The sequence below is a fragment of the Vulpes vulpes genome, chromosome 6 (assembly GCF_048418805.1).
Source record: "Vulpes vulpes isolate BD-2025 chromosome 6, VulVul3, whole genome shotgun sequence".
Classification (NCBI taxonomy): domain Eukaryota; kingdom Metazoa; phylum Chordata; class Mammalia; order Carnivora; family Canidae; genus Vulpes; species Vulpes vulpes.
The window spans coordinates 128,264,761-128,277,936 of record NC_132785.1 but is presented as its reverse complement, the minus strand read 5'-3'; the positions used below and the strand labels follow the sequence as shown (position 1 = coordinate 128,277,936).

Here is a 13,176-nt window from a genome sequence, read left to right as displayed (position 1 = left end):
GGAGGCGTGTCCATAAGCATCTACAGGTGAATTTGGCTGGAGCATTCAGTAAACAGAAGGATGTGGTGGGCGTGGTTCTCAAAGTGAGGGTCCAGGCCTGGCAGCTGCATCTGGGAATTAGTGCATAAGGCAGCTTTTGAGGCCCCACAGCAGACCTGCTGAACCACAAATGCCTAGAGGTGTGGGGAAGCATCCTGTGTCTTCACAGGCCCCCAGGAGAGTCAGGTGCTCCTGGACCCTGAGAGCCTGGTTGAGATGGAAGGGGGTCCTGAGTGCCGGGTAATTCAGTGGGCAGTGAGGCCCTGTCACAGGATGAGAACCAGATCTCTGGAAGCTTCATTCAGAAGCACATATGGGGGCAGCCCCAGTGGCTTAGCAGTTTAGTGCCGCCTTCAGCCCCGGGCGTGATCCTGGAGACCCAGGATCGAGTCCCACATCGGGCTTCCTGCATGGAGTCTGCTTCTCCCTCTGCCTGTGTCTCTGCCTCTCTCTCTCTCTCATGAATAAATAAAATCTTAAAAAAAAAAGCACATATGATGGAGAATAGAAATTTTGTTTTTCATCTTTATACAGATAGGAATTTAAAGTACAAAATTATTCAAAGTAGGGAAAGATGACTAAGTCTTCATTTAAATTCTTTTAAATTCTAGAAAGTGGGTAATAAATTATTTCAAACAGAATAAAAAGATTACAGTATTACGAAAAAGTTAATTGTACTTCGACATTTTGTGATTTGAATTTCTATTAACAGAAAACATTCTTGTCTAGTGTGAGAGAAAAAGAATAAACGTATTTGTCAACAGAAATCGCACACTTAGGAACAAACACGTCACCCAAGATATGTGCTCACATGGGGAAGGTGGTTTAAAAACTCACACCTTTGAAATTAAAATCAAGCAAGATGTGACATCTGAAACGAGGGTAAGCGTAATGCTGGATTGTGGCATTAGGAGTTGTAGGACGTAATAACGTGCAGGCAGGCAGGCCTGGTGAGCAGCTGTGCGAGCGGACAGGAGCCAAACGATGGCTGCTTCCCATCAGGAGAGCGGGCTGTGAAATTCAAAGCGATCATGGGTCTTTGATTAAAAACACACTTCTGTGGAACTTTTAAACCCCCCTTTAAAATGGAAATCTCCAGGGGTGCTTGAGTGGCTCAGTCAGTTAAGCATCTGACTCTTGGTTTTGACCCAGGTAATGATCTCAGCGTTGTGAGATGGGGCCCGGCCCCCTGCTCAGTGCTTGTCGCTGTCCCTCCTCCCGCCTTGCACTCAAGCATGCTCTCTCCCAAATAAATAATAAATAAAACCTTAAAAAAAAATCCAGACTGGAAGCTGAGGAAAACTCTGGATTTTCAAGTGACTCTTGACACTTCATACCAAACCTTTTGGAAGAGTGTAGCCTGGAAGACCTGCCCCAGGGGGCTGGGGGCCTCACGTGGGGTTTATCAGACCAAACTACTCTGCACATATTTGTCGGTACTACTCTTGTGGTGATCAGAACGCGTGCACAGGGGATTTTACATGAAATCATACCAGTATGTAAAATTTTAAATGGTGTATTTAGTATGTACACTCCTCCGTATTTCCTGAAATTACTAAAGGTTATTTTTAGATTTTCACACATCATTAAATAACATTTTTGGATTCTATTTTTGTTTTCAAAACACAGAATATGTATCGCTGCTAACCATATTTGGCTATTTCCTTGATCTCACAGGGAGAAGACACCCATTATCAGAAAAAAAAATTATGCACTATATGTACCAGTTATGTAAATCCCTTGATCATATACACAGGTATGCTCTTGGGGACTTGGTGGCTCTCAAATTAATAAAATGTATTAACATTCATTAAAAATAAAATGTGAAAGAATTTGAATGAGGCATAAATTAATTCTGTCCTTCCTTTTTTATTGAATGCAGAAATGGAATATTTCACAGAGATGTAAAGCCAGAAAATATATTAATAAAGGTAAGAACTTCTATATTAAAAAATGCTATCAGAAGAAAGGTGGAATGGGAAACCTTTTTACTAGATAGGTTTTCAGTCCCAGATAGTTGGGGTACCATGTTTGTTATGCTGTTGTTTTGTTTTTCTCCCAGTTTGGAAAAAGTAGTTTATTTAATAAGTGCTGTGAACGTAGCTATACCTCTGGAAGGAAATAAGGCACTCTTCTCTTACAATACGCAAATATAAACTGCAGGGGCAAGAATAAACTGGCTCAGTTGGTGGAGCAAGCAACTCTTGACCTCGGGGTCGTGAATTTGAGCCCCATGTTGGGTATAGACGCTACTTAAAAAAAAAAAAAAATCATTAAACTCCAGATTATCACTCCAAACCCCGTGTATGTGAAAGTGGAAGAGGCAGGATTTGCACTCAGGTCTGTCCTTAGTCTGTAGCCACGTCAACTGTACATAAAGTGTACAACTTACTAAATTTGGGTGTGTGTAACCCCATGAAGCCATCATCACAGCTAAGCAAACAAACCTTTTGCCCCTGGAAGTTTCCCCCTGCTCCCTCATCATCCCTCCTTTCTGTTGTCCCCAAGGCAAAGACTGACTTTGTCATTATACATTAGCTTGCGTTTTCTGGAATGTTCTCTAAATGGCATCCTCTAGTATGTGCTCTTTCTTAGTCTGGATTTTTCCCTCTGTGTCAGCACTCTGCTGTTTATCCACGTGGTAGGGTGAGTGTCACACCATTTGAAGTCCCACAGTTCTTGGCTGTTCTGTTTCTGCCATGATTTGTTCTCTCTGCATTTCAGTTTGGAAGTTTCTGTTGGTGCATCTTCCAGCTCACTGATTCTTTCCTTGGCTGTTTAGTCTGTGGCTGAGCTTATCAAAGTCATTTTTTATTTCTGTTAGTGTTTTTATTTCTAGTGCTTCCTTTTGATTCTTTCTAAGAGTTTCCATCTTTCTGTGTGCATTTCCCATCATCTGCATTTTCCATTGGAGCCCTTAACAAATCACTCATAGTGATTTTAAGTTTTCTGACTGGTAATTCCAAAATTCTTAAATCCGTGCCACATCCGAAACTGGTTCTGACGCTTGCTTTGTCTCTGCAGACTGTTTTTGCTTTTCTTTTAACATGCCTTACAATTTTTGTTGGAGGTCCAACATGATGCATTGGGTAATGGGATCAGGTGAAAGGCCTTTGGAATGACGTTTCTTAATAACCTGGCTGGGAAACATGTGTTTAACGTTTGCTCCAAATTCATTGACAGCCTGTATGCTCTTACCTGAATGTTGAGGGGTAAGCAAAATGGAAGAGATATCCCGAAACATGTCTCCCTAGTCTGTCTGACTTGCTCCAAAGAGCCCGTGGCTCCGGAGAGCTGCCAAGCTCCCCACCACCCCCCCTTCCCAGTGGAGAACAAAGCTGCCAGTGGAGCTGGACAACTGGGAAGTTAGAGACACAATAGGACAAATGAACCACTATGGTATTTGTTTCATTTGTAGACTCATGCTGTGACTTACAATTTTCCCAAACCTGTAGGCATTTGGGAATATTTGTAAAACATAACCAGAACATTTGTAAATGTATCTCACGGAGTAGAAACACTACTTGCTTATCTGTTAGAGGCACGTTTGGGTGCTTATGAAGTAATTTGTATTTTATAAGCTAGTTTCAATGCCAGTAACTTTCCCATTAGTGGATAAATATTTAAAGCAGTCTGTATTGTAACAGCTGCTAGATGAGATGTTACTTATCCTTGCTTTTCTCCCCTTGCAGCAGGATGTCCTGAAACTAGGGGACTTTGGATCCTGCCGGAGCGTCTATTCCAAGCAGCCATACACAGAGTATATTTCCACCCGCTGGTACCGTGCCCCAGAGTGTCTCCTCACTGACGGGTTCTACACCTACAAAATGGACCTGTGGAGCGCTGGCTGTGTGTTCTACGAGATCACCAGGTAGAGCTGGGCGCACTTCTTGTCTGAGGACTCCCACTCAGTGCCAGGGGACCTCTGTGTAATAAATGTCCTGAAGTGAGTCACATAGCGGGGCTCAGCCGACCGAGTGGCTTCATGCCATCCCTTCCTTTACCAAACAGACTTTGCTATCATCTGATGATGTGACTGTTTAACTTCACAGAAAATGTCCTAGGCTTTCATTTTACTTTTGGCCAAATGCTTTTCCTTGTTTATTTGTCATAAAGTACGAAGAATATCAGTTACTTTCCTCCTACCGGCATAACTTGGCCCTAGGTGGGTGGGCCTCCCCATTAGGCTTCATCTGTGAATGATTGATTAGCGAGTTCAGGGATAGAGTAAAAACATGCTTACTGCCACCGTGTGGGGGCGTGCCCTGGGGATATGTGAGCCTTGCCCCTGCTCCTGAGACCTACCCTAAGGGAGATGGTCTGTCAGGTAGGATGCTCTGGCCACAAGGGTGAGGATGGGTCACCTGTGGCACAGCTGGATTCTAGAAAACCCCAGTCAACCATCCTCCCTGGCCTCCATACCCCCCCCCTCCAGCCTTTGTGCTTCACTGCCGATGGAGCAGTGGCCCAGGAGGAGGGAAGTGGGCTTGTTTCGCTCAGGGGTGAGTAGGACATGGGATTGAAGAGGCCTGCGGAGGGGGAGGGCCGGCACTCACCTGCTTGGAGTGGATTGTTAAGGATGAGCAGGTGAATTTAATGTCTGGGCGACATGCCTCATAGGTGGGGACCTGGGTCATCTGCTTTCGCCAGCTCGACTGACCACTTCGTAAACACAGACATGCATGTCCTTCAGGACACACCTGTTGATATTTGGAACAGGTGTTCGACGTGTCTTTTTTTTTTTTTTTATTTCTGCCTGGGCGGGGTTTTTTTTTTTTTTTAAGTTGGTGTTCGACATGTTAAATCTGGAAAGCCGAGTGGCAGTTTCATTGATGGTTAAAGTACCAACAGACAGTCCTTTCTGCTGTGCTGAAATCCCTGAGGGTGGGAAAGGACTTTGTTGTTGAGAACCTGATGACGGGGGTGCGGGCCAGCCTGCGGGGGTCCACATACACCTGGCCTGCCTGGGCTTTCCTCCTCTGTCCTGTAGCCATGGACACGGTGGCTTTCCTGTGCAGAACTGCAGGTCCAAACGCTGCTTTGTGGCGTGGCATGCAAACTGAATTTATTTATATCGGCCTGAAATCTTTTACCCACGATTCCAAAATCCATTAAAGCTCCAAAAACCAAAACACTCCTTGGAATTCATTTGTCAGCAGAACCAGACTTGACCCACCTGAATATCTGTTGAAAAACCTCTCCTGTGACAGGAGACTTGTGGAGGTTGTGTGTCACAGCGTGAATGTCACGTGGCACTGCGGAGATCCCAGGGTGGAAAGAGAGAACGGAGCCATCTCTCAGAGTGACACCTACCTGTCAGGAAAGGAGGAACGGGCCTGTAGGTGAAGGGGGAACGGAAACCCTGTAGCTGCAAGGAGTACCCCGCAGATGGGGTTGTGTCCTCGGGTTCCTGTGTGAGCTAGCTGCCTCACAAAGGGGGGGTCCTGGGATGAAGAGGCCACGGCCTGTCCTAACCACAGCCCCGTCCTGCTCTTCCAGTTTGCAGCCCCTCTTCCCCGGAGCCAATGAGCTGGACCAGATCTCAAAAATCCACGATGTCATTGGCACACCTGCCGAGAAGACCCTCACCAAGTTCAAACAGTAAGTGTGGTGTGCACCCGACAGTCCGTGTGAACTTGCCCCCTGCCCAGGCTGGTGGTGGGAGCCAGCCGAGTGGACCAGGCTGCGCCTCTCTTGCTCTTGTAGGTCCTCCGTCTGCTTGGGTCCCCACTGCTGCTGAGGGGGCCATAGGTTGGTGGGGGTGCCAGTGTAGCAGCTGCTCGGGGCTGTCGCCCCAGGAGTCTTGCCAGGGCCGCTCTCCCTCAGGCACCACAGAAGAGTTCTGGTGGTCTTGCTCAGGGCCTGCCAGTCAGGTTTTGTCCTCTGAAGACTTACCCAGGACTGAGAGACCTGTGGGCAGAGAAGGTTCCCACACATAGGCTGTGCGTGGGGAGGACTGTGTGACGTCACCCAGCATTGCCAGCAACACTGATACCTAGACCAGGACTGGGTAGGGTTTGATTTTGGTCAGCGATGCAGCTGAATCTGGGTTGCTGGGGGCTTCTATGGGGGTGGGCATCTCCGGGCCCTCAGGAGACAGGGAAAGACAACTATTCTGGATTCTTTCTTTTTCTACTTTTAAGCTTTATCTTTTTCTTCTCAGGTAAGAATGTGCTATTAGTCTTCTCGGGGAAAAGTCATTTTCCTACATTGATAGCACAACAGATTTCACAACGCCTGCCTCATTTCAACACATAGACTTTTTTGGGGCACCTGGGTGGCTCCATGCTGGAGTGTCTGCCTTTGGCTCAGGTCGTGATCCTGGGGTCCTGGGATTGAGTCCTGCATTGGCATCCCCACAGGGAGCCTCTGCCTGTGTCTCTGCCTCTCTCTCTGTCTCGAATGAATGAATGAATGAATGAGTGAATGAATGAATGAATAAAGAGATCTTTTAAAAAATAAAATAAAAAATAAGAGTTTTATTTTTTAGAGCAGTTTTAGGTTCAGAGCAAAACTTAGTGGAAGGTCCACAGATTTCCCGTAGACCACCTGGGGGCATGGGGCACACACAGCCTCCCCCACCATGGCCCTCCACGCCAGGATGGCACATCGATCACCACCCAGGACCCCAGCTGACCCATCATCCCCGCCCCAAGTCCTCAGTCTGCCCGCGGGATTCCTCTGCTGCTGCTGTACATTCTCTGGGTTTGGACAACTGCATGGTCACACCCCCTCCTTAGAGCGTAAACTGCTGTCACCAGTACAGGCCCCTGTAGAATCATGATGGCCAAGTGCTCTAAATAATGGCATGATCATTTATTATCATTGGGCTTTTAATACAGGTCGAGAGCTATGAGTTTTGATTTTCCTTTTAAAAAGGGATCAGGAATACCTCTACTGACAGCCAGCTGGTCCTCGCAATGCCTCTCCCTCCTGCACGCCATGGTGGCCTATGATCCTGATGAGAGAATCACCGCCCACCAGGCCCTGCAGCATCCCTACTTCCACGAGCAGAGGTGGGCGCCCGAGTGGGGCCGGGGCTGCCCCTGGCGGGGCGTGCTGAGGCAGCGGGTCCAGGACCAGCTCTGTCTTGAACTTGGGTGCCCCCAGGATGTACCCCTCCCTTTTCTGGTGTAACCCCCCAAAAGGAGGCAATTAGTGGTCCGCGGCCGGGCAGGAGGGCTCAGTGGCTGCTGGAGGTTGGTGCCAAGGCTCCAGTGGTTAAGATTCCAGGAGGAGCCTGGTGCCCACCAGTGACAGCAAAGGCCCCTCGGTGTGAGGTTTGAGAGCTTGCTGCGTGGTACCTGGGGTGGGAGGAGCTGCCCGACGGCGTCTCAGGCCACGTCTCTGTGCCCTCCTGCAGCCTGAGCGTGGGGGGATGCGTGAGGGTGACGCGTGACCCAGCCTCCATGGGCGGGGGCTGCGGGCCTCCGGCAGAGCCGTGTCCCCAGCTTGCGGGGCCGTCTCCGGGCACTGAGACAGAGGAGGGAAGACAGGCTCCTTGTCACAGCTCATGTGGGAGAGAATAGAGCAGTTTGGGGACAGGGAGAAGGCGCATGGACGGCGCGGGGCACGTTCTCAGGGGAGCGCACCCTCTCTCTCCCTTCCCGTAGGGCAGCGGAGAAGCAGGCTGTGGCCAGCCACAGAAAAGCTTTCTTTCCAGAGCGCCCCGTGGCACCGGAACTACTCAGGAACGGCTGGCAAATTCCAAAGGACAGAAAGCAGGTACCGAGCGAAGTCAGTGAGCGGCGAGCACCGGACGCCCTGGCGGCCTGTGTGTCTGCGGAGGACGCCCCGCGGCAGGCCAGGGGGCGCCCAGCACGAGGCCCGACCTGTGCCCGTGGCGTCTGTGCCGGGATGCAGGGAGTGTGGCCCCCACCACCCCTGCCCCTTCTGTCCACGAGCTGGAGGGACGGCAGCGTCCCGTGTGCACAGGCGAGGAGAGGCAGGGTGGCAGGTGCCAGGTTCTCTGGAAAAGTGCTTCACAGCTGTCACCTGCCTGTGCCCTCTGACTGACCCTCACGGGGGGCCAGAGAGGATGACACTGGCCCGGGTGACCCGGTGACAGGCCCACATGCCCCCACGCGTGCAGAGGGCCCCAGATGAGCACTCTCCTGGGTACAGATGTTTGCTTTAGGAACAGCAGCTCCCTTTGGAGTGTTGTCATCCTTTGGCGCCCCAAGTGGTCCCTGCTGCTCAGCCCCCCGGTCCACATCCTGGGCTGGCACCGCACTGTGTGATGACCGTGCCCTTCCGTCACTCAGCCCAGTGTCTCCCGAGTGTCAGTTCGTGCTAGGAGCTGAGGTCACGGCTGTATCTGCAGCCAGCCTGCTTTCTGGAACTGCGGTCTGCTGTGTTCAGCGCCTGCCTGAGGTTCCACTTGGCTGTCTAACAGGCTGGATTTTTCAGACCCAATCTCCCGGTCTTTCCCCCCAGACGTGCTTTTCTCCCTGCACCTTCCCTTTAAGGGTGGAAGCAGCTCCCTTTCAGCTGCTCAGGCCCCAAACAGTGCAACAGCACCCCCCACCTGAGCCTCCCTCATTCTGCTTCCTCACTGCTGTCCCTGCTCGGCCCTTCCCTCCTGGTGAGACGGCCGTCTGACCCCGTCACCCTTGCCGGCACCCAGCACAGTCCCCACACGTCTGTAGGGCACAAGCCACACAGGAAGCCTTTCCAGCTCTGTGGACCACAGTCCCGTCATAGCTGCCCTCTTCGGTGCCGTGGAGGATACGTAAATGAACAGTGGGGCTCTGCCTCGGGAAAACGGAACGCCGCGACTTGAACTTCACGTAATTGTTAACATGCCAGGAAGTTGTTTTTAGCTCTTAAAAAATGCAGGAGTGCCTGGGTGGCTCAGTGGGTTGAGTGTCCAACTCTTGGTTTCAGCTCAGGTTGTCGTCTCGGGTTCGTGGGATCGAGCCCTGTAACAGGTGCTCCACTCAGCAGGGACAGAGTCTCTCCCTTCCCTTCTCCTAGATGGATAGACAGACAGACAGATAGAATCTTCAAAAAAAAAAAAAAAATTCTTAGCTCAGCAGCCACACTAACGCAAGGCTGGTGTCCGGGGTTGGAGAGGGGCACCAGGCAGCTGTGGCCCGTGGCGCACTGCTGGGACGTCTCAGTGGCCTCTGTGGCATCGGGCCAGGCCACGGGCGCTGCCCTGCGGGGCCGACTCCACATGAGACTTGAGTGTGGAGGCTTTGCCTTCCGCAGGGGACTCTGAGCAGCCACGTCCCGGGGTGGCAGGGATACCATCTGGTCATCGTATGGTCACACCTCTTGGTCGGGTTACATTAGGTGAAAGTCGTCAAAAGAGCCGCTCTTGTTTTTCCTAAATTCCATAAAGGGGACACCGTTGTACATTCACCGACCTGTGTTTTGTTCCAAGAAACAGCCCCTAAGGCCAGGAGAGGCCCATCCCAAGAGACCCGGACCGGCCTGCCCCACGGAGCTGCCCAGACTGACGCTGTCAGGAGTGACCAAGCTGTCCTCGTACTCCAGCCCGGCGCTGCCCTCCGCGTGGGGCCCCGGGGCCCACAGGAAAGCCCCGGTGCTGAGGCCCCTGAAGTGCGGCGGCGCCAACCAGAAGGTAGCCGTGCGCTGGCTCCCCGCGGCTCCCCGCTAGCTCCCCAGGGCTCCCCGCGGCTCCCCGCGGCTCCCGCTGAGCGTCTGCTGTTTCCTTTGACAGACAGACGCCCAGAAGGACGTTAAGCCCAAACAGTACCACCTGCCCACGATAGAGAGGAAAGGCGGAGGCTACTGAGCAGCGCGGGCTCACCTGCGCGGAGCACGACCAGGTGCAGCTGGGCCGGGCCGGGCCGTGACGCCGCCCGCCTCGGACGCCTCGGACGCCTCGGACGGAGGGCTCCGGGGACAGGCCTGGCGCCGTCCCCCGAGGCCGCTGCCCCACAGGCCAGCCGGTACCCACTCAGCCCGGAGCCCCCAGCCTGTGGCTCTTTGCACCCCGAGGGCAGCTGCACTGTACGTTCCAGTCGAATACATTCGTAAAACCACCTCATTCTGGGGTTTTTGAATTTCACTTTTGTAACCTAAGATTTTGGGACAGAGAATATTTTGTAATTTTTTAATCCAAATCCAAACAGAAATCAGAGTTTACATGCTGTGTGATTTAGGCCTGGTTTCACCACGCGCTCTGCGTGTCGAGCCTTTAGTCCACCACGGCACGGTGGTGCCGTGGCACGTTACAGCTTACGGATCCCGCTCTTGGGAGTTTTATTAAAGAATAAGCTGTCGTTACAATAGCTTAATATTTTCTGAGTTAAACACGTGTCTTGACATCATTTCTTTATTTTAGGTTGTGTGAGCATATTTGGGGAATTTATTTTGTTGGGAAGGCTTTGGTACAGCTTAATTTTGTGGCACATGGAAAGCCGGTAAGGACCCAGCACAGGCTCGGCCCGGGTGCCCCCGGGAGCTGCGGCCGGACGAGGCTGCCAAGCGCGAGGCGAGTCGGAGCGCCGGGCTTCCCCGAGGCCACGTCGCTTAGCTCTGGAGGCCCAGCCTTGCCTGTGAGTAGAGACGCTGCTTCCGATGGCGCTTTGCTTGGCTTCCGGGGTGCCGGCGGCAGGTTGGACACAGAAGGGAACCTGCTTCTCCGTGGGGGTGGGGGGCGGGGCGCCGCAGAGGAGCAGTGGTGCTGGGCCACCTGTGGGCGGGGGCACGACCCTCCTGAGCCCTTGTCTTGGGATGTAACATAATGACGCCTTCTTTTTCTCTTCTTCACAAACTTACAACGGTTAGAAAAAGCAAATTTCCCAGGTTAGTCTTTGGCGTCTTGTTCCCTCTTTTAAACAAATCTAGGACAGTCTTCCATATGCTCTCCGGTGGCCACGACCTCTGCACCCACCTGCCACCTGGGGGCAGATTCAAGACCAGACACCAGGCTATGGGGATGTTCAGAGCTGGGTGCACACATGTGGAAGGGATGGAAAGAGCTTCCTCTGAACCGGTTTAACATGCTGGCAGGGCCTTCAGGATGCCCGATGGGGAAGGGGCATGGGGGACAGGCGGGGTGCCATTCAGCCTCTGCAGGGGATCTGGGAGTTCCAGGTCCCATGGGAGGAGGCCAGAGCCAGGTGGGGCTGCAGCTCTGCAGCAGGAAGGCTGGGGAGACAGGAGCAGGTGCCTGGGATGGAGGGGAGCCCTGTACAGCCAGTGAGCCCCCACTCTGAGCCCAGGCAGGAGAGGCTGCTAGGGAGCCAGGCCTCTGAGCAGCAGCAGCTCGGGGGGAGCGAGCTCCTGTCCTCCAGGATTGGCTCTAAGGACCCATTTAAGGACTGACAAGAATTTGTGTATTTAGGAAAACTGTTCCCCCCTTCATATGTATAAAATTTGAGCAGAAAATCTTTTAAAGTTCTCCTGCATACCTCTGTGAGAAAGCGAACTTACCACTCCCCCACGGGGCCTCTCGGGGGCAGGCCAAGCCCTTTGGGGTGTGACCTGTGCAGCAAATGAAACTCTTTTGGCTTCATGTTGGCCTCTGGGATCCAAGTGCTGTGACACAGCCAGCCCAGGGCCCAGCTACACGAGGTTCGGCTGCTCCAGCCCCGCGCACCGGTCTCCATGGAGCAGCAGGGTGATCCTCCGGCCATGCTCGCGCTTCCTGCACCCACCGACTCTCAGCATGGGAGCCAGTCCCGGGCAGCTGGAATGACTCTGGCTCGCTCTCTGCCTGGCGTCTAGGCCTGCGACGGGGACGGGAGGCCGCCTCAGCCTGCCGCCAGAGCCTGGGGGGAGTCTCTGCTCACTCCCGGCTGGAAGGGTGGTGAAGGGGACGTGAAGGGGACGTGAAGGCCAGCTGAGCCTTTGCAAGCAACGCTATTCCTGTGCACTTTTTGTCTCCAAAAAGCTCCAGAAGGGAAGCAGAGCTGAAGTCATGCTCCTCCATCCCCCTGTCAAGTTGGCTCATTGTACAGTGTTTCCCCAGCACCTGCCTGGTGCCCCAACCTCTGCTCTTCACCCACCAGGTCTTCTTGGTCTCAGCTTGAGAGGGCACGAGGCAGGGAGGCACGAACACACGCAGCCTGGCTGCCCCCAGTGTGGAGGTGTGGCCTGGTGCGCTGGTCCAAGGGTTCCAGGTCTGACAGCACCTTAGCACTGCAAAGTTGTGGAGCGGAAAAAGCAGAGGCAACGCCACCCAAGAGACCTGGGCTCTGCTGCCCCCGCCCCTCCACTCCCCCCAGGTGCTGAGGATGCTCCTGGGCCTGCTGTTTCCTCTGGCCAGGCCACGCGGCCAGCCAGCAGCCTCGCTGACTCCACTCCCTGAAACATCGGTCTCCTCTTAGCTTCCGTTAGACCCATCCCCACACGTGGAGCATGCATGCACCAGCTCCAAAGGTGTAAGAAAGCTCAGGGCAAGAATAAAAGGAAACACAAGTCATACCAGGTGAGCTGAGCCTACTTCCACCTCTTTCCCTGGCTCCCGAGGGTCGTGACTGGCCTTGAGGCTGGCCTGGGTGCCGTCTGCCCAGGGCGTGCTGAATGCTGCGTGTCTGTGGCGGCGGGGGTGGCGGCAGTTACACGGCACTCTGATTTTGGAAGCAGCTTGGACGACTTGGCCAGGAACCAGTCTTAGGTACAAGAGCCATGGACGTGTTCCTAGTACAGATGCATCTACAGCAAATCTACACCAAAATGTCTGGCAGCTTCAGCGGAGACGGTCAGCGACGGTCTGTGCTCCAGAGCCTGCGGGAGGGGACAAGCAGGGGACCGAGCCTGGATATGAATCTCAGGGCCAGTGGAAGCAGGGAGCACGGGCCAGGTCATCTGACCAAACCAAGGCTGAATTTGACACATGGCCGTTGCCCTCGTGCCGACCAGATTTCTACCTGTCACTTCACGGGAGACAGCACCACAGGATCACAAGATGAACTCTGGGCTTCATTTTCAAAGGCGGCCTCTGCTGGCCCGCAGCTGTACGTGGGCCTCCTTGCGTGTCCCTGGGCCTGCGTGGGTGGGGTCTTATGTGATTGCAGCACCCAGGAGCCAGCGTTGGGACCAGGATGACATTTAGAATGTGCAGTTGAAGGTATATGATCTATCAGTTCTGACTCTTTCACTGAAACGACAGGGTGTCTTACTACTTCCTGGTGTCCCCGGGACCCAGAGGCTCTGCAG

General features: G+C 53.1%; 1 protein-coding gene across 6 annotated transcripts in view; it reads left to right on the top strand.

The window, feature by feature from the left end:
* MOK (MOK protein kinase) overlaps positions 1 to 12,439 on the top strand; it is a 58,954-nt gene extending 46,515 nt beyond the window's left edge. For 2 of the 6 annotated variants that reach the window (XM_072762369.1, XM_072762372.1), the window contains 7 exons: positions 1,717 to 1,795; positions 1,922 to 1,970; positions 2,659 to 2,685; positions 3,732 to 3,910; positions 5,539 to 5,640; positions 6,882 to 7,055; positions 7,653 to 9,062. In XM_072762369.1, coding sequence (XP_072618470.1) covers positions 1,717 to 1,795; positions 1,922 to 1,970; positions 2,659 to 2,685; positions 3,732 to 3,910; positions 5,539 to 5,640; positions 6,882 to 7,055; positions 7,653 to 8,055 — 1,013 coding nt within the window. In that variant the 3' untranslated portion in view covers positions 8,056 to 9,062. Of the gene's footprint in view, positions 1 to 1,716; positions 1,796 to 1,921; positions 1,971 to 2,658; positions 2,686 to 3,731; positions 3,911 to 5,538; positions 5,641 to 6,881; positions 7,056 to 7,652; positions 9,063 to 9,427; positions 9,629 to 9,727 lie in introns of those variants that run through there. The other 4 variants (XM_072762373.1, XM_072762370.1, XM_026012623.2 and 1 more) reach the window with 4 other exon arrangements.
* The last annotated feature ends 737 nt before the right edge of the window (positions 12,440 to 13,176 follow it).